At 44.5% G+C, this 19,645-nt stretch overlaps 1 protein-coding gene across 3 annotated transcripts in view; it reads left to right on the top strand.

Moving 5' to 3' along the window:
* CASZ1 (castor zinc finger 1) overlaps positions 1-19,645 on the top strand; it is a 357,431-nt gene that overhangs the window by 244,001 nt on the left and 93,785 nt on the right. For all 3 annotated transcript variants that reach the window (XM_029579132.1, XM_029579133.1, XM_029579131.1), the window contains 2 exons: positions 2,547-2,719; positions 3,186-4,006. In XM_029579132.1, coding sequence (XP_029434992.1) covers positions 2,547-2,719; positions 3,186-4,006 — 994 coding nt within the window. The remainder of the gene's footprint in view (positions 1-2,546; positions 2,720-3,185; positions 4,007-19,645) is intronic.

Raw genomic sequence — 19,645 nt, 5'->3', positions numbered from 1 at the left:
ACTTCTGAGATGCTGCAGATGCTGGCACACGTCACATGGATCCTCACTCACAGGCCTGTCTCTCGCTCTGCACTGGCATTTTCCCATTCCACTGCTTTTTACTCAATATGGCAAAGTTGCCCAGTTTGCCTTTAGATTGATGCCAGACAAATGACAAGCTTAGCATTCCTGCATCATCATTAGAAAATTCTGCTTCCTTTATTGTATGATTTTTGGCATTAAAAAATTGGTTTCTTAGCTACTGTACCAGTGAATGCTTGGTATACAGTGTTCCTTCTGTATGAACCCCACATTACTATTGCAAATGAAAAAACAAATCCTAGATGTAATTAGTAAGACCTTCTCCTCTTTCTCAGACAGAAATCTCTCTGTCCTACAATATGACTGAGTTAGAAACTGGTTGAGTGGGAGGCAACAAACTGTAATGGTAAATGGAGTTCACTCTGAGGAGGAGGGTGTTACTAGTTGTATGCCTCATGGATCGGTCCTTAGACTGGTTCTTTTCAACATTTTCATGAGCAACATTGTGGAAGAATTGTCAGGAAAGGTCTATCTTTTTGCCAGTGATAGCAAAATCTGCAACAGGTTAGACAGCCAGAATATTAGAAATTCTTCTAAGCATGAAAGATGAGCGGGATCTGGGAATGATCATATCTGATGATCTTAAGATGGAGAAACAAGTGGATAAAGCAATGGTAAATGCCAGAAAGCTGCTTGGCTGCACAGGGAGAGGACTGGTCAGCAGAAGAAGGGAGGAGATATTGCCCCTTTACAGGTCCCTGGTGAGACCTCACTTGGATTACTGAGTACAATTCTGGAGCCTGCACCTTCAAAAGGATATAAACAGGATGGAGTCGTCAGTGGGTTTCATTTTAAACATATGGGGAGAGACTTAAAAATCTAAACATGTAAACCTAGAGGAAAGGTGAGGTAGGAGAGATATGATAGAGACATTCAGATATCTCAGAGGTTTCCATGCGGAGCCTCTTAAAAAGGAAAGGAGGCTCTAGAATGAGGGGTCATAGGATGTAAGTAAGGTCAGATAAGTATGAGAGAAAAAATGTGTGAAGCTTGCTGGGCAGACTGGATGGGCCGTTTGGTCTTCTTCTGCCGTCATTTCTATGTTTCTATGTTTCTATGTAAGGGGACTCAGAAGTAATCTTAGGAAATATTTCTTTACAGAGCGGGTAGTGGATTCATGGAACAGCTTCCCAGTGGAGGTGGTGGAGACAAAAACAGCATATGAATTCAAGAAAGCATGGGATAAACATGGGATCTCTGAGGAAGTGATGGGAATTGTACAGCTAAATTAGTTGGATGGATGAGCAGTCTAGTTAGACCATAGTCCTGTCCTGCTGTCATGATTCTGTTTCTATGATTCGTGTCTGACTTAATTATCACACAAGTCTCCTGTCCAGAGATTTAATTATAACCTTTGGGATAGATTTTTTAAAAAGCGTGCGTGGCCTACATGTGGGCGTGCTACCCGGTGCGCGCCCACGAACACCCGATTTTATAACATGCGTGTGCATGTTATAAAATCCGGGATCGGCGTGAGCAAGGGGGTGCACAATTGTACACCTTGCGTGCGCCGAGCCGAGCTGCCTTCCCCTGTTCTCTTCCCTTCCCCCTAGCCTGACCTTCCCACCCCTTCCCCTTTTTCCCCCCAGCCCTACTCTAAGCCCCCCCTGACCTTTATTTTACCTTTTGCGCCTGCCGGCCAACTGCCGGCACAACGGCAAATATGGCCGCTGTGCTGGGAACCTGACCCCGCCCCTGCCCCTTTTGTAAAGCCCCGGGACTTACACGTGTCCCAGGGCTTTTAAAATAAGCCCGGCGTAACCTTTTTAAAATCCAGTCCTTTATTTCTATATATATATATTATTTTTTTAATAAAGTACAATGATAGCAATAAAAGTGCTATTCTGACACTAGCAGATGACCCGAACATTCAGCCAGAACCTTACCGGAAGATCTCTAGAAACGTGGCACTCAGAACCCTACCGGGAGATCCACTGACTGCTGTAGATTATTTCTTGCCCAGCAATAAGTTATGAAGTGGGCAAAACAAGTGTTTTTTATCTGTTAATTTTACAAGGGATCTTAGGTGGAAAGCAGAATAATAGAGGCTCAATTATCAAAAGTCCTGCAGAGCTTTGTACCTGTATTTCCCTTTCAAAATCAGACCTGGAAAATCCATAGGTACAAAGTAGCTGTGTACTTTGCACTGCTATTTATGTGTTCCATACCCATGGCGAAAGGCAAGCGCAGAAGTTTGAAAAATAAATCTCCATGTATACGTTTAATTTCCCCAAGCCTTGAGAGGCTGAGCAGTTTTCAAAAGCCCATTTTACACAGGTGTTTACCATAGAAAACCTTTTGAAAATGGACCTTATAAGCAACAATTAGAAAATATCCTGATTTGGGCTAAGGAAGGATTTTTTTTAATAGAAATATAAAGTGACATTTTGTTTTACTGTGTAAATTTCTCAGAAAAGACCAGTGCCAATAATAAGTAATGTGTTTTTTCTTGACTTTTTTGGCAGGTGGGCTGTAATAAGGTGTACACAAGCACTTCAGATGTCATGACTCATGAGAACTTTCACAAGAAGAACACACAACTGATCAATGATGGCTTCCAGAGATTTCGTGCCACAGAGGACTGTGGCACGGTGGACTGCCAGTTTTATGGACAGAAAACTACTCACTTCCACTGCAGGTAACTGCAGGGGAGAGTGGTCTACTTCATCTATAACCCTCCTAGTCTCACCTATTGATAATTACAATATATTGTTAAAAAAAAACCAAAAAAAAAACCCGTATCCAGATCCAGGCCATTATTTGGCCCTAGCAATTGGTGAGCGGCACAGAACACCCAGACGTTGCTGGGCTGTTTGTCAACCCATCACTGACTTCTGAATTCTGCCTCAGTAAGGGGGAAATTGAGGTGAGGGTCTTTATTCCTGATGTTATCACTCTAGAGAAGGATATTCTTCCTTGAGTACAGGATTATGCTGTAGTCTTAGCTAGTTGCATTTGTGCCTGCTGAAAGGGGTAAAGTGATTCTGGACAGGCAGGAGCTACTACACAATATCCTTCCTCCAGCTGCAAGAGAGGATAGGCATCATTCTGCTGTGAATTCCCCTTTCTAACCCCTGTGAATTTCCTTCATATTCCAACTCCAGGCGACCTGGGTGTACATTCACCTTCAAGAACAAGTGTGACATTGAGAAGCACAAAAGCTACCACATCAAAGATGATGCCTATGCTAAGGATGGCTTCAAGAAGTTCTACAAATACGAGGAATGCAAATATGAGGGTTGTGTGTACAGCAAGGCCACCAACCATTTCCACTGCATCCGGCCCGGCTGTGGCTTCACTTTTACCTCCACCAGCCAGATGACCTCGCACAAACGCAAGCATGAGCGGCGGCACATACGCAGCTCTGGGGTGCTTGGCTTGCCCACCTCACTCATGGGGTCTAAAGACAACGAGCAGGAGGAATCCAGTAATGATGACCTTGTTGATTTCTCTGCTATTAGTAGCAAGAACTCCAGCCTGAGTGCCTCTCCAACCAGTCAACAGTCTTCCGTATCCTTGATTCTCTCAGCACCCACCACAGAGATCTCTTCTCCACAGGCTGCATCGGCCACCAAGATCTCTAGTCTCATGTCACAGACCCTCCCAAGCAATATGCCTCTGGCAATAGCTCTCTCCAACCCACCGCTTCCAGGCACTAGTTCATTCTTTCCTATCATCTCCAGCAGAATGAGCACATCTCTTTCTGTGAGTGCAACTAGTGTGATGAGTGCTGTTCCCCCCAGTGTCACAGCTGTAGCCAGTGACATGCCCTCACAGATCACCTCGGGATCTTGTGAGTCAGTTGGTTCCTCTCCTGCCACAGCAACTATCATGGACAGGCTCTCAGCTAGCAAAGGGTTGATCTCACCCATGATGGCCAGACTGGCAGCTGCAGCCATAAAGCCACCCATAGTCCCTGAAGCAGGTAAGTGGGGTTAGCAGGGAAAAGGGTATTATCCTGATGCTTTTCATAAACAGTGAAGTTGGTTGATGTGCCTTAGAAAATCCAAAAAATGAGAGGGGAAGTAATTCACACATCAGCAGTAATGAAGAAACATACATAAAAACCTGTGGCTCTGACTCATAATTAATTACACCACCCAATACAACAGGGAATCACAATGAATTATACAACCCTTATGTTTATCAGGTATACTATGTAAACATTACTCTACTTAATAATTTTATCATACAGATATTCAATACATTGTTCTGTAAATATTAACAATTTATTTATTATATTGCACTTTTTCATCACACACAACATATAACTTTACATATAAAATGTCATCACAACATCATATCAAACAATACATATCACAATGTACATAAACCATCACCTTAATAAATGTATATTATAATTAATTTTTTATACAAATTGTCCGAACATGCTCTCAACCCTAACCCATTAATAACACATAACCACATTCATTCATCATTCATTCCACTAAAATTCTTAACCCCCATAAAATGTATCACTGCTCGCCCTAATGGTCTGTATTTACTCCAAAATCCCTCTCATTTACATATTATCCAATTTCTTTATTCCATGGGTATTCACCCTGTTCTCTCCACTCCTGTGTTCCAAACTTTGTCACCCCAACAAGGTTCCTTGTTTCACCTCACCGGGCTTCTTCAGGGGAAATCTATTATCACTTCTTAATACTGACCATACGCTTTTCTGTCACAAACGAGCTCTTTACTCAAGTCGAACTACCGTATGTCCGGACCCAATGAAACTGTTTCTCATTAGCACCTGATCTCCCATGGCTCCACTAGCCCGTACCATATTGTATGAGCTCCAAAACACCTACCGGAAACCCAGCACTCAAAATCAGTCTTCACTGCTGCGCCAGGTTCTTATGGCCTGGATTGGCCACTGTTGGAAACAGGATGCTGGGCTTGATGGACCCTTGGTCTGACCCAGTATGGCATTTTCTTATGTTCTTAAATACTAAGTACTGATATCACCAACGAATACCCGAACACCACTTCACCACCATCGATGGAGGTGCCTCGGACGAATTGGAGCCCAGAAGGACGGTGGTCGGCATTGTGAATTACTTTGCGCAGTGAAATGGTGGTGAAGTGGTGTTCGGATATTCGTTGGTGATATCACTACTTAGTATTTGGCGTCTTTTATGAGTTAGTCCAGCAGGTCTTTACTTTTCTCTCACCATTTCTTTGACCTACTTTTTATGCTGCTTTCCAGTCTTTTCATTTGGCCATATATGTGATTATAAAGTGGTGTTAGTGATTGGTGTTTGTACAGCTGGTAACCATCAGTCAAGAATCTGATTTGATATTGCTTGTATCTGTTGTTGCTATGTGAGCCACCTTGATTGATTTCAGAAAGATGGCATATAAATACAATAAATAAATATTTAATAAGGTTAAATTTTCAGCAATCCACGAAAGGCTAAAGTTTGCATGTACAAAGCCCAGATTTTCAAAGCGGATTTATATGCATAAGTACACTATGAAAATGAATGGGTACATACAAAACCCAGGGCTGTATATGCATAATTTTACACTAGCTCATCAGCAGATGTAAATGTGTGCTTATATTTATTTATTTATTTATTTAAGTCTTTTATATACCAACATTCAAGACGATAGTCCCATCATGCTGGTTCACAAGAAACAGGAGTGAAGAATATAATAAATAAACTTAACAACTTGAACATTAGTGCAGAAAAAGCAGTTACATGTAACAAGGAGATATAGAACTTGGAAAAAGAAGGAAAATGAATATAAGATAATTACATATAATAACATTGTAAGAGGTGGCTATTGATGATATTGCTGGCGATGAGTGTTAGATGAGTTATAGATTTATGCACATAATTTAAAAAATCAAAAGGTATGAACATAAATAGTATCCCTGTCCCCAAAATGCCGTATGTGGAATCACTTCTGTGTGTACTTTCATGTGCACAACCACCTGGGCAATTTTCAAAAGCCCATTTAGATCCATAAAACTGCATTTTATGTGCATAAATGCTTTAGAAAATTAGACTCAACATGTATAAATCAGTTTAACTTCTGTTTACATTGTATTTTGAGTATTTAAATATTTTAAAATGTGTTAAATAGTTTTCTCCTAGGACAAGCAGGATGGTAGTCCTCACATATGAGTGACGTCACTGGACGGAGCCCTATCATGGAAAACTTTCTGTCAAAGTTTCTAGAAAGCTTTGACTGGTACACTGAGCATGCCCAGCATGCCATTATCCCTGTGTCCACAGGGGTCTCCCTTCAGTCTTCTTTTTTCCACGCTGCGGTTAGCATCGCTTTCCGGAGCTCTGTGAGAAATTTCTCACAACTTTTCCTCACAGAAACACTTGAAGTTTTACTTCACAAATAATTTTTCCCTACACAGGACTCCCTTCGCGTACATTTAATCGACACTCGGTGAGTACTATGCCCTGTTTTTCGGTCAGTTCCTGTCACCTCAGTAACGGTTTCTCCGGCTTATCAACCAAATTGTGGCCTCCCTTCTCCCTATGCTTTCATCCTCAGTTAGCCCCACAAAGCCTGCGAGTGTCCTCCTGTGATCCTCCACCGGGTTATTGGGGCTAGAGGGATAGGGTCGTCCATGGTTACCGTTGCCACCAGGGCCACTGTCGAGGCCATCGATACTCTCATCCCATCCATGCCTCCATCGATTCCCTCGGTGCCTTCATTGCAGCCGATGCCCTCATCAATACCATCGGTGCCTTCATCCATGCTGTCCTGCCTCCGTTGATGCCATCAGTGTTTACATCGATGACACTGATCCCTCCATAATTCCATCGATGCCCATATCGATGTCCATGTCGATGCCCGTGCCGATTTCATCCATGCCATCGATGCCCATGTCGTTTCCATCGGTGCCATCAGATTCTATCGATGCCATCGATGTTTTTGTCTATGCCGCCATCGATTTTGTCGATGCTGGCGTTGACTCTGTCGTCGATTCTACCGATGCCATCAATGACTCATCGATTCCATCGATCCCTATGTTGATGCCATCGGTGCTTCCGTTGATGTTATTGGTTTCTACCCATGCCATCGACTAGTACATCAATGGCTTCGACAATACCCTCGATGCCGCCTTCAATGCCGCCATCGATACTGTCAATACTACCAGAGCACCTAAATGCACTGCCCTTGACTAAATAAAATGCTCCATACTTCGGGTTCGTAACCAAACCCCCATATCATCCTAGGGCACTAGACAGTGCCAGGAACAGTGCAGGCATGGTGACAGTCCGTCATCACTCGCCATCTGAGACAGCGAGTGCATCCACATTGGCGTTGGGGAAAGACCGGGCTGAGCACTGTGGCAATCATCGTCACCGGCACGGTGACCGTCCATCATCAACGCAATCCAGGACATCTGTGGCATTTTACTCTGTACTGGAGAATGACCGGGCCGAGCGCCGAGGGAGTCATCGCTACTGCCACCGACACTGTTCCGCACATCGGTGGCAGTTCCTTGGTGCTGGAGAATGACCGGGCCGAGCTCTGAGGGATACTTATTTTGCAGCCCCCTACTACTTAGCAATGAAAGTCTGTCAAGATTATGCCTTTGGCCAACCTGTCTTGAAAAGCTTTCTTCCACGATAATCCCCAAATCCTTCCACAATCACCTGCTGTGATGACAGGCTGCCTCATCATTCCCAATAGCACCCCAATTATTGTGCCTCTGTACGAGTTGTCTGCTATTGGCTTGTTATAATACGAGTCAGCCTGTAGCTTGCTAATCACCCACATGTGAGGACTACCATCCTGCTTGTCCTGGGAGAAAGCAGAATTGCTTACCTGTAACAGGTGTTCTCCCAGGAAAGCAGGATGTAGTCCTCATAAAACCACCTGCCACCCTGCGGAGTTGGGTGCACTAACGTTTCTTATTTTATTTTTTGCTCGCGCTTTTTGCAACAAACAAGACTGAAGGGAGACCCCTGTGGACACTGGGATAATGGCATACTGGGCATGCTCAGTGTGTTCAGTGTGCCAGTCAAAGCTTTCTAAAAACTTTGACAGAATGTTTTCTGTGATAGGGCTCCATCCAGTGACATCACCCATATGTGAGGACTACATCCTGTTGTCCTGGGAGAACACCTGTTACAGGTAAGCAACTCTGCTTTATTTGTGGTATGTGAGAGAGATGTACAGATGTTTTGTGTCTGCAGCAGACAATAATCACCTCAAATATTCCTTCCCAAAAGAGATACACATAAAAGAACATAAAATTTGCCATACTCACTCAAACCATAGATCCATCAAACCTAGTATCTGGTTGCAAACAGTAGCCAATCCCGGTCACAAGTACACAATCCGGTCACAAGTACACAATCCGGTTGCAAACAGTAGCCAATCCCGGTCACAAGTACACAAACAGTAGCCAATCCCGGTCACAAGTCACAGTCTCCAGAGGCACGCATCCAATCTCTAGCAGCACTCATCCAGTACAAGTACACAAACAGTAGCCAATCCCGGTCACAAGTCACAGTCTCCAGAGGCACGCATCCAATCTCTAGCAGCACTCATCCAGGCTACAGAAGCACACATCCAGTCTCTAGCAGCACATCCAAGCTCCGGTAGCACTCATCCAGCACCGATCCAACCTGAACAATAATGTACTACCGACCACGCACCTACAAATCACTCATCCCAATCATGATTTCCCCCACTACACAGTTACTAGGCCTCACCCTATTCACCATAATCCTATTCAATGCCCAATCTCTCACCAACAAAACTCTTATACTCAACGACATACTACAGGACACAACCCCAGACGTTTGCGCCATAACAGAAACATGGCTCAAATCCACGGACATCACACTCATTAACCAATTACCAACGCAGACTTACGATTTCTTCTCCATCCCAAGACAAAAAAAAAAGAGGAGGGGGTATCTTCCTAGCTGCAAAAAAATCCTTAGGTTCTCACACCACCCCATCAGTACAGTAACTAAACTAGAACTAGGATTGTTCAAATCAGAACAACTCCAAATCCTGCTAGTCTACGCCCCGCCAGGCTTACTAGAGTCAGACTCCTCTCCTATCATCGAAACCATAACTCTGCATCTCAATCTTGACTCCCCTGCTATAATCCTGGGTGACTTCAATTTACATGTTGACAAAGTTCCCCTCTCTACAAACTGTGAAGCCCTCCTCACCGCACTGTCAGCGATGGGATTCAGACAACAAATCAATAAACCCACCCACAAAGCAGGCCACACGCTCGATCTACTCTTTACAAACACTGGTATTTCTCTTACAAAACAACCAAATTGCAAAAAAGTCCCATGGTCAGATCATTCTCTAATCTCCACCAGTTTTTCCTTACCTCGATCAGACTCCAAACTCAACTCAAGACCCTCTTTCCTATACAGAAAACCTTGCAACTTGGAACATCTAAGTAAAGCTCTAACCTCGGATCTACCACTCATTGAAGTATCTACCCCTAACGCTGCCCTCCAATCCTGGTCCAAAATAACAAAATCTATAGCAAACACTCTCTGCCCACTGACAACCAAAACAAGGTCTGCTAATACATCCAAACGTCAACCCTGGTATAATGATGAACTACGAAAACTCAAACAATTACTTCGGCAAAAAGAAAGAAAATGGCGCAAAGCCCCTTCACCAGCCTCACTCTCTGATTACAAACGATCACTCCATCTTTACAAAAGTACCACGTTGAAAATCAAAAGAGACTACTATGCCCGAAAGGTTCATCATCTCAGCTTTGACTCAAAAGCTCTATTCGCCTTCGTTTCCAGCCTCACTAAACCTATCACTCCAGATATACCACCCGAACAAGCCCAGACTAAAGCAGACGAATTGGCTCTTCATTTTAACAAAAAAATATCGGATCTCCTTAATCAGCTGATTCCAAACACTACGTCTCCAGATAACACATATCTTCCCCAAAATAAAGACATCCAGCTTAATGCCTTTGAACCCATCACAATCACAGAGATACAAAATGTATTAAAAAGAATGAAACCGTCATCACACCCATTTGATCAAATCCCTACCAAAATGCTTCTTCTTATCCCGGACACAATAGCAAAAACCCTAGCAGATATTATAAACTGCTCCTTATCACATGGCATCTACCCAGATGACCTAAAAACTGCCTCAATCAAAGCCACTGCTAAAAAAACCAAATCTAAATGCATGTGATCCCAACAACTTCCGCCCTATTTCCAACCTACCATTTATAGCTAAAATCATGGAAAAACTGGTAAACACCCAACTATCCAACTACCTAGAGGACCACAGTATTCTGTCCCCAAACCAATATGGTTTTCGCAAAGCCGCAAGCACCGAAACGCTACTAATTTCACTCATGGACTACCTACTCTCTGGTATTGATAAAGGCCAAGCATATTTTCTAATCCTCCTTGACTTCTCGGCGGCCTTTGACACCGTCAACCACGCCCTTCTTCTAAAACAGCTGGCAAACATTGGTTTAACAGGTGCCACACTAAACTGGTTCAAAACATTTCTAGAAAACAGAGGATACAGAGTCAAAATTCATAATAAAGAATCCCAATACCACCCTTCTAATAGAGGAGTGCCGCAAGGATCATCACTTTCACCCACCCTTTTCAATGTCTACCTGCTACCACTCTGCCAACTACTAACAAAATTAAGCCTGAAACATTTCCTTTTTGCAGACGACTTACAGATCGTAATCCCTATAAAAGAATCAATCTCAAAAACAATGGAATACTGGGACAGTTGCCTATTAGAAATTAAACTTCTCCTCAACAGTCTAAACCTTGTACTCAATGCTTCGAAAACAGAATTCCTGCTCATATCACCGGAAAACAATAACACACTTCCTAAACCACCCACACTCCTTCAAACAACCCATGTAAGAGACTTAGGAGCCATCCTAGACAATCGTCTCAACCTCAAAACATTCATTAACCAAACCACCAAAGATTGCTTCTACAAATTACATATCCTGAAAAGAATAAAACCGCTGTTTCACACTCAGGACTTCAGAACAATCTTGCAAGCAATAATCTTTTCCAAACTAGATTATTGCAACTCATTACTATTAGGCCTCCCAGCTTCTTACACCAAACCTTTACAAATGGTTCAGAACTCTGCAGCCAGAGTCCTTACAAATTCCAGGAAAATTGACCACATTTCACCTATTCTCAAAAACCTCCATTGGCTTTCCGATCCACTATAGAATCATGTACAAAACCATTAACATCATATACAAACTATCAACCAACACACGCAACTTGACCTACAAATACCACTTAAAAAATTCACCTCCGCCAGGCCTATCAGGGAACACTACAAAGAGTCACTCCAAATTCCAAAGGCCAAAACCTACCAACATAAATCCTTGAGTCTCAGAGCCTTCTCATCAGCAGGTCCAGCTCTCTGGAACTCGATCCCACCTGATTTGAGACAAGAGCCATGCTCTTTAACATTTAGGAAAAGACTAAAAACTTGGCTTTTCAAAAAAGCATTTCCAAGCCTTGAATAAAACCTCCTCTCACTAGCACTAACTCGTATGCAATAATGGAATGTAAACACGAATCAACCAACCTCAAACCCTCTCTCACTAATTCCTGCTGAATATTTATCATACTATTACCATTCACAACTGTCATATTTATTCATTTGATTACCTATGTACCGTTTCATAGTCTTATTTTTTCACTTGCTATTCTAATGTATCAATAGGCTGAAATGTAAATATTGTGCTGTTCAATTTCTCCCCTTCCATCCCAAGTTTATTTTCCTTGTTTTTTGTAACTTTCCCTCTCCCTTTTTCTGATTCACTGTATTTAAAGTTCAAGGTTCTTATTGAAAATATTGTTTTTTACGTTACGTTATGCTTTACACTCCTTGTTATTTGTAAACCGGGTTGATGTGATGCCTATCATGAAACTCGGTATAACAAAAACAATAAATAAAATAAATAAAATAAAGTACCTGGCAGGATCCCAAAATGTTGATAAGACTCCTATGCAATAACTGATTTCCCCAGATCTACCTTAATAATAGGTTATGGACTTTTCCTCTAGGAATTTATCAAAATCTTTTTTAACCTGCTACACTAACAACTTTTACCACATTCTCCAGCAACAAATTCCAGTGTTTAATTACCAGTATGTGAGAGTAAAAAATGTTTTCTTCTGTTTACATGACTTCTTTGTGTACCCTAGTCTCTGTACTTCTTGAAAAAGCAAACAACTAATTTGCATTTACCTATTCCACTCCACTCATTATTTTATAGACCTCTATCATATCTCCCCTCAGTTGTCTCTTCTCCAAGCTAAAGAGCCCTAACCTCTTTAGCCTTTAATCATAGAGGAATTATTCAATCCCCTTTTATCATTTTGGTCACCCTTCTCTGTACTTCTTCTAAGTCTGCTTTTTTTTTTTTTTTTTTTTGGAGATGTGATAACTAGAACTGCACACAATACTCAAGGTGTGGTCGCACTATGGAGCATTATGATATTCTCTATTTTATTTTCCATTCCTTCCCTTATAATTCTTAGCATTCTATTTGCTTTTTTGGCCAACACTTCACACTTAGCTTATGATTTCAACATATTATCCTTGATGACTCTTAGATCCTTTTCCTGCGTGGTGTCTCCTAATAAGGAATATTTATTTATTTATTTATTTATTTAACTTTTTTTTTTTTTTATACCGAAATTCTTGTAGCAATGTTACATATCATTTCGGTTTACATTATAACATTAACATGCATGTAAGAATGCATGTTAAGAATATGACATAATGTAGCTACATTCTGGATTATTTTTCCAAGTGCATCACTTTGCACTTATCTACATTCAATTTCATCTGCCATTTTAATGCCCAGTCTTGCAAGGTCCTCTTGCGGTTTCACACAATCCTCTTGTAACAACTTTAAATAATTTTGTGTCATCTGCAAATTTGATCACCTAACTTACTGTTCCCATTTCCAGGTCATTTATATATATATATATATATATATATATTTTTATATATATATATATATATATATATATATATATATATATATATAGCAAATGTTGCTTACCTGATGTAACAGGTGTTCTCACAGGACAGCAGGATGTTAGTCCTCACAAATGGGTGACATCGAGGATGGAGCCCACCACGGAAAACTTCTGTCAAAGTTTAAACAGAACTTTGACTGGCCCCTACTGGGCATGCCCAGCAAGGCACTGACCCTGCAGCCAGCAGGGGTCTCCCTTCAGTCTGATTTTCAAAGCTACAGGCAGTGCCTAGAAAGTAAAAATAAAACGAACCCAACACCGCGGGGAGGCGGGCGGGTTTCGTGAGGACTAACATCCTGCTGTCCTGTGAGAACACCTGTTACATCAGGTAAGCAACATTTGCTTTCTCACAGGACAAGCAGGATGGTTGTCCTCACAAATGGGTGAGTACCGAGCTGAGGATGTCCCGACTTGCACCAAATGTACCCAACGGTGTGCAGCAAGCACAATAAGTGAGGAGAAATTTGGGAAAGGGCATCCGCACCCAACCGGGTAGGTGGAAGGGTGTTGGTACATCAGGTTGGAAAAAGGTTACGCAAGACAGACTGGCCGAAGATGGAGTCCTGTCTTCCAGCTTTGTCCAAACAATAATGGGCTGCAAAGGTATGGAGAGAACTCCAGGTTGCAGCTTTGCAGATGTCAGGAAGCGGCACCGATCGAAGGTGTGCCACTGACGTCGCCATGGCCCTCACAGAGTGTGCTTTAACACGGTCTTGAAAAGGAATGCCAGCTTGCTGATAGCAAAAAGAAATGCAGTCCGCCAACCAGGAAGAAAGAGCCTGCTTACCCACAGGTTGTCCCAGCTTATTAGGATGGAAAGAGACGAATAATTGAGTGCTCTTCCTATGGGAAACTGTACGGTCTAGGTAAAAAGCTAGAGCTCGTTTACAGTCTAGGGTATGCAGGGTCTGCTCTCCAGAGTTGGAGTGGGGCCTGGGAAAAAAGATAGGTAGTATGATGGATTGATTGATATGAAACTCAGAAACTACCTTAGGTAAAAATTTAGGATGAGTGCGGAGTACCGCCCGGTCCTGCAGGAGCTTAGTGTAAGGCGGATAGGTAACTAGGGCCTGCAATTCACTAACCCTGCGAGCTGAAGTGATAGCCAAGAGGAATAACACTTTCCATGTGAGATACTTTAACTCACAGGAGTGCAGAGGTTCGAAAGGAGGTTTCATTAGACGACCAAGAACCAGGTTAAGGTCCCAAGATGGGGCCGGAGGACGTAAGGGTGGCTTCAGATGGAGCAAGCCTTTAAGAAAACGGGTTACTAGGGGTTGTACTGAAATAGGGACACCCTGTACACCTTTATGGAAGGCGGCTACCGCACTGACATGCATTCTGATAGAAGAGGTTTTAAGACCTGATTCAGAGAGATGCCATAAATAGTCCAAGAATTTGGAGATTGGACAGGAAAGGGGATCAAGGGACTGAGAAGTGCACCATGATGTGTACCTTTTCCATTTGTATGAGTAAGACTTTCTTGTGGAAGGCTTTCGTGAAGCTATCAGGACCCGAGAAACGGAATCTGAAAGGTTGAAAGGCTGAAGGACTAACCTTTCAACATCCATGCCGTCAGGGACAAGGCTTGGAGGTTGGGATGGAGGAGGCATCCGTCGTTTTGAGTGAGTAGATGCGGGCCCTTTCCCAGAGGAATGTGCCTGCGGATGGAGAGATCCTGGAGTATTGGAAACCATACTTGGCGTGGCCAGTAGGGTGCTATTAGGATCATGGTTCCCCCCGTCGTGGCGTAGCTTCACGAGAGTCTTTGACACAAGAGGAAGTGGAGGGAATGCATAGAGCAGACCGGTTGTCCACTTGAGGGAGAATGCATCCCTCGGCCGAGAGTGCTGGCTCCGAATGAGAGAGCAGTAATCGTCCACTTTGTGGTTCTGAGGGGACGCAAAGAGGTCTATGCGGGGAGAACCCCACTTGTGAAACAGAGAGGTCGTTACCAGAGGATCGAGTGACCACTCGTGTGGTTGGAAGACACGGCTCAGCTGGTCTGCCAATACATTGTCTACTCCCGGCAGGTAAGTGGCCCTGAGGTACATGGAGTGGGAGAGGGCTTCCGCCCAGATCTGCGCAGCTTCCTGACACAGAAGGAAGGAGCCTGTGCCTCCCTGCTTGTTTATGTACCACATGGCCACTTGGTTGTCCGTCTGGATTAAGATTATCTGATGAAAGAGATGATCTTTGAAAGTGCGGAGCGCATAGCGGATTGCTCGAAGTTCCAGGAAATTGATCTGGTGTTCGGCTTCCTCTTTGGACCATAACCCTTGGGTTTGAAAGTCGTCCACATGGGCTCCCCAACCGATGTGAGAAGCGTCGGTGGTTAGGATTACTTGCGGTTCCGGTGGAAGAAAGGGTAAGCCCTGAAGGAGGTTGACCTGAGTCGTCCACCAGGTTAAGGATAGGCGCAGCGCTTGTGTGACTGTGACTATGGAGGACAGAGGCTGAAAAGCTTGAATCCATTGGTGTCGTAGAGTCCATTGTGTTACTCTCATGGCTAGTCGGGTCATGGGAGTGACTTGAACCGAGGATGCCATGTGCCCTAGGAGAATGAGGAACTGGCGAGCCGTGGCAGTGTTCTGAGACTGGAGCTGGCGAGCCAGGGACATTAGGGTGTGGACCCTCTGAAGAGGAAGGTAAGCCTTTGCCTGTAAGGTGTCCAAGTCTGCCCCAATGAAGGATAAGGTTTGAGACGGGACTAAGCAAGATTTCTCGTAATTGACGAGAAACCCTAAGGAAAGGAGTGTTTGAATAGTCAATTTTAGGGAGGATTGAGCTATCTGTTGGGTGGAGGCCCTGATTAGCCAATCGTCCAGGTATGGGTAGACGTGGACACCTTCCTTCCTTAGGAATGCTGCTACCACTACGAGACATTTGGTAAAGACTCGTGGGGCAGAAGCTAGACCGAAAGGGAGGACACGGTATTGATAATGGTCGTGGCCTACTAGAAACCGCAGATATTTGCGATGGGATTGTGTGATCGCAATGTGGGTATAAGCGTCCTTGAGGTCGAGAGAGCACAGCCAATCCCCTCTTTGTAGCAGAGGGAGCAGCGCGCCTAGGGTTACCATTTTGAATTTCTCTTTTTGAAGGTATTTGTTGAGGGCTCGAAGGTCCAAAATGGGACGTAGTCCCCCTGATTTCTTTGGTATTAGGAAGTATCTGGAATAGAATCCCGTGCCTCGTTGAGAGGGAGGAACGGGTTCTATAGCATTTAATTGCAGAAGAAGGGATACTTCCTGTTGTAATTGAGCCAAATGGGTGGATAGACTCCACGCTTGAAGAGGCGGGGAGTCTGCCGGAAGAGATATGAAGTTGAGGTGGTAACCCTGTGCGATAATTGTTAGCACCCACTGATCTGAGGTGATCTGCAACCAAGGTTGTAAAAAATGGTACAGTCGACCTCCTACAGGGATGTCCGGAAGAGGGGTTTGGCATGTGTTCCCTACAGGGGAGTCAAAGTCCAGCCGCAGGCCCAGGAGGAGGGGCTACAGTAGGCCTTTGTTTCCTAGGCTGACGCGGCTGAGGCCTAGTAGAGGATCGAGCTGGACGAGGCCTGGCCGATGGAGGATAATAACGGCGTGGTCGAAAGAATGACTTCTTAGAGTCTTTCTTTTGCGGTTGCTTGGAGGTCAGCTCAGGTGGGACAGATGAGAGTTGTTTCAACGTCTCATGGTGGTCTTTCAATTCCGCCACAATCTGCTGAATTTGCTCTCCAAACAAATTATCGCCTAAGCAGGGTAAATCAGCAAGACGATCCTGAACCTCTGGGCGAAGGTTGGATGATTTTAACCAAGCCCAACGTCTGGCTGAGATGGCTGTGGCTGAAACTTTTGTGGAAGCATCGAATATGTCGTAGGCAGTCCTAATCTCGTGCTTCCCTGCCTCAAATCCCTTGTGAAGAAGGGCTTGAAGCTGCGGTTGGTATTGGTCTGGTAACGTGTCAGCATAGTCTTGCATCTGCTTAAGGATGGCTCTGTTGTACTGAGTCATATAAAGTTGATATGAAGCTATGCGTGAAATCAACATAGCTCCATGATAGACTTTCCGTCCAACACTATCTAGGAACTTGTTGTCCCTGGTAGGCGGGGGTAGAAGAGTGTGGCTTAAGACGCTTGGCCTTCTTCTGCGCGGACTCAACCACAACAGAGCGATGATCCAGTTGAGGTTTTTGGAAACCTGGTGCTGACTGGACAAGGTAGGTGGAGTCAGCTTTTTTGTTAACTGGGGACACTGATGAAGGAGATTCCCAGTTTTTCTTGAGCAGATCCAAAAACACCTGGTGTATAGGGATGGAAGCAATGATTTTTGGAGCATCCAGAAATTGAAGGAGTTCCATCATCTGGTGTCTGTCATCAGCTTCAGATTGTAGTTGAAAAGGTACAACTTCTGACATCTCTTTCACAAAATTAATGAAAGAGAGATCCTCAGGAGGAGATCTTTTTCTACTCTCTGTAGGAGATGGTGGCGAAGGCAAATCTGTGTCAGAAGAGGTATCATCATCATCACCCCAGGTATCGTAGGGATCATGTGGGGCTTGTAGCCCTGATGGACCTGGCTGAGGCTCTGAAGGCATCGATGGAAACCGAGGTGGAATCGGTGCCGTAGGTGGAACCAGAAATGGCATCGATGGCTTCGGTGCTGTCGATGGAATCGGTGCCTGGCGTGGAATGGATGGAACCAAAGGATATATCGGTGGAGATATACCAGAAGGCACCGATGGAACCACCCCGGAAGGAGGAATCCGGAACGGTGTTTCTCCTGCCGATGAAAATCCAGTCGGAGACGGTGGTGTTGTCGAAGGCACTGGAATCACCGATGGAAGGGCCGTCATGAGCGCCTCCATGCGGCTCAGTAGCGGTGCTAGCGCTTGTATCAACGGCTCGGTGGTCGGTTCCCTCCTCGGTGACGAAGCCGGTGCCGGTGTCGGTGCCGGGGGCGGCACTGGAACCGGTGCCGGAGACGGTGCCGATGGAGGTTGCAATTTCTTCATCGCTTTCTCGATGGCCTCCTGGACCAGCCGGTCCAGTTCTGCCCGGAGACCAGGGGTAACCATACCCGGCTCGACGGGAGAGGGAGACTGAGGCAGGGCCGGAGGGACCACCGTAACCGGTGGGATCACGGCCCCCGCACCCCGGGAGGGTGAGGGTTTCCTCGATGCCTGCGAACGAGACGTGGAGGGTGTCCGGTCTGTTCGCGGCTTCTTTGTCGGTGGCTCGGCTTGAGCAGAGGTCGATGGCTGTGGATCCTCGACAGGCCGAGACTTGTGCCGTCGATGGCAGTGCTTTTCCTTCCGATCCCCTCGCCCATCCGGGGAAGGGACGGGAGTCGACGGCCGAGAAGCGATCGATGGCGGACGGTCACCGGAGGGTTGACGATGATGGTACAACTTTGACGGTGCCGGTTCCGATGACGTCGATGCTATCGATGGTGTTGGGGTGGGTGCATGGAAGAGGAGCCCCATCTTCTCCATCCTGGCTTTGCGACCCTTGGGTGTCATTAAGGCACATGTGGTGCAAGTCAGGACATCATGCTCACTACCCAAACACATCACACAAACCCTGTGGGGGTCTGTGATGGACATAGTCCGGGTACAATCCGGACAACGGCGGAACCCCGTTGCCATGGCCTGAAGCCAAAATTTAGGCTGGGGATCGGTAAGTGCCAACAGGCCTCAAGGGCCAAATTCGACGGTAGTCGATGGAAAAAGGCAAAAAACTTACCGGGTTCCGTAAGATGACTAAAAATTTGTCGAAGGGAGACCCCTGAGGGGCAAATTTTCTTAGGAAATTAATTTCCAAATTCCTGTCAGGAACGTGGTTAGAGAGCTCCTTTCACCGCGTGGCAACTGCTGCGCGGAAAAAAGAAGACTGAAGGGAGACCCCTGCTGGCTGCAGGGTCAGTGCCTTGCTGGGCATGCCCAGTAGGGGCCAGTCAAAGTTCTGTTTAAACTTTGACAGAAGTTTTCCGTGGTGGGCTCCATCCTCGATGTCACCCATTTGTGAGGACAACCATCCTGCTTGTCCTGTGAGAAATATTTATATATATATATTTATGTATGTATATATATATATGTGTATATATATATATGTTAAAAAGCAGTGGTCTAACTACAGATCCCTAGGGCACTCCATTATTCACCTTTCTTCATTAAGAAAATTGATCATTTAGCCCTAATTTGTTTTCTATCTTTTAACCAATTCCCTATCCAGAATAGAACATTTCCATCTATCCCATGATTTTAATTTCCTCACAAGTATCTCATGAGGTACTTTGTCAAAAGCTTTTGGAAAATACAGATGCACTACATTAGCTGGCTCACCTTTATCCACATGTTTATTACACCTTCAAAAAAATGCAGAATGGTGAAGCAAGACTTCCCTTGGCTAAATTCTTGTTGGCTTTGTCACATTAAACTATGACTATATGTTCAGTAATTTTGTTCTTTATAATAGTTTCTACCCTTCTGCCTGAGAATGATATCAGGCTCATTAGTTTGTAGTTTCCTGGAT

This window comes from Rhinatrema bivittatum, chromosome 15 (assembly GCF_901001135.1).
Source record: "Rhinatrema bivittatum chromosome 15, aRhiBiv1.1, whole genome shotgun sequence".
Taxonomy (NCBI): Eukaryota; Metazoa; Chordata; class Amphibia; order Gymnophiona; family Rhinatrematidae; genus Rhinatrema; species Rhinatrema bivittatum.
The sequence above is the reverse complement of the archived record's forward strand: the minus strand, read 5'-3'. Positions and strand labels throughout refer to the sequence as shown.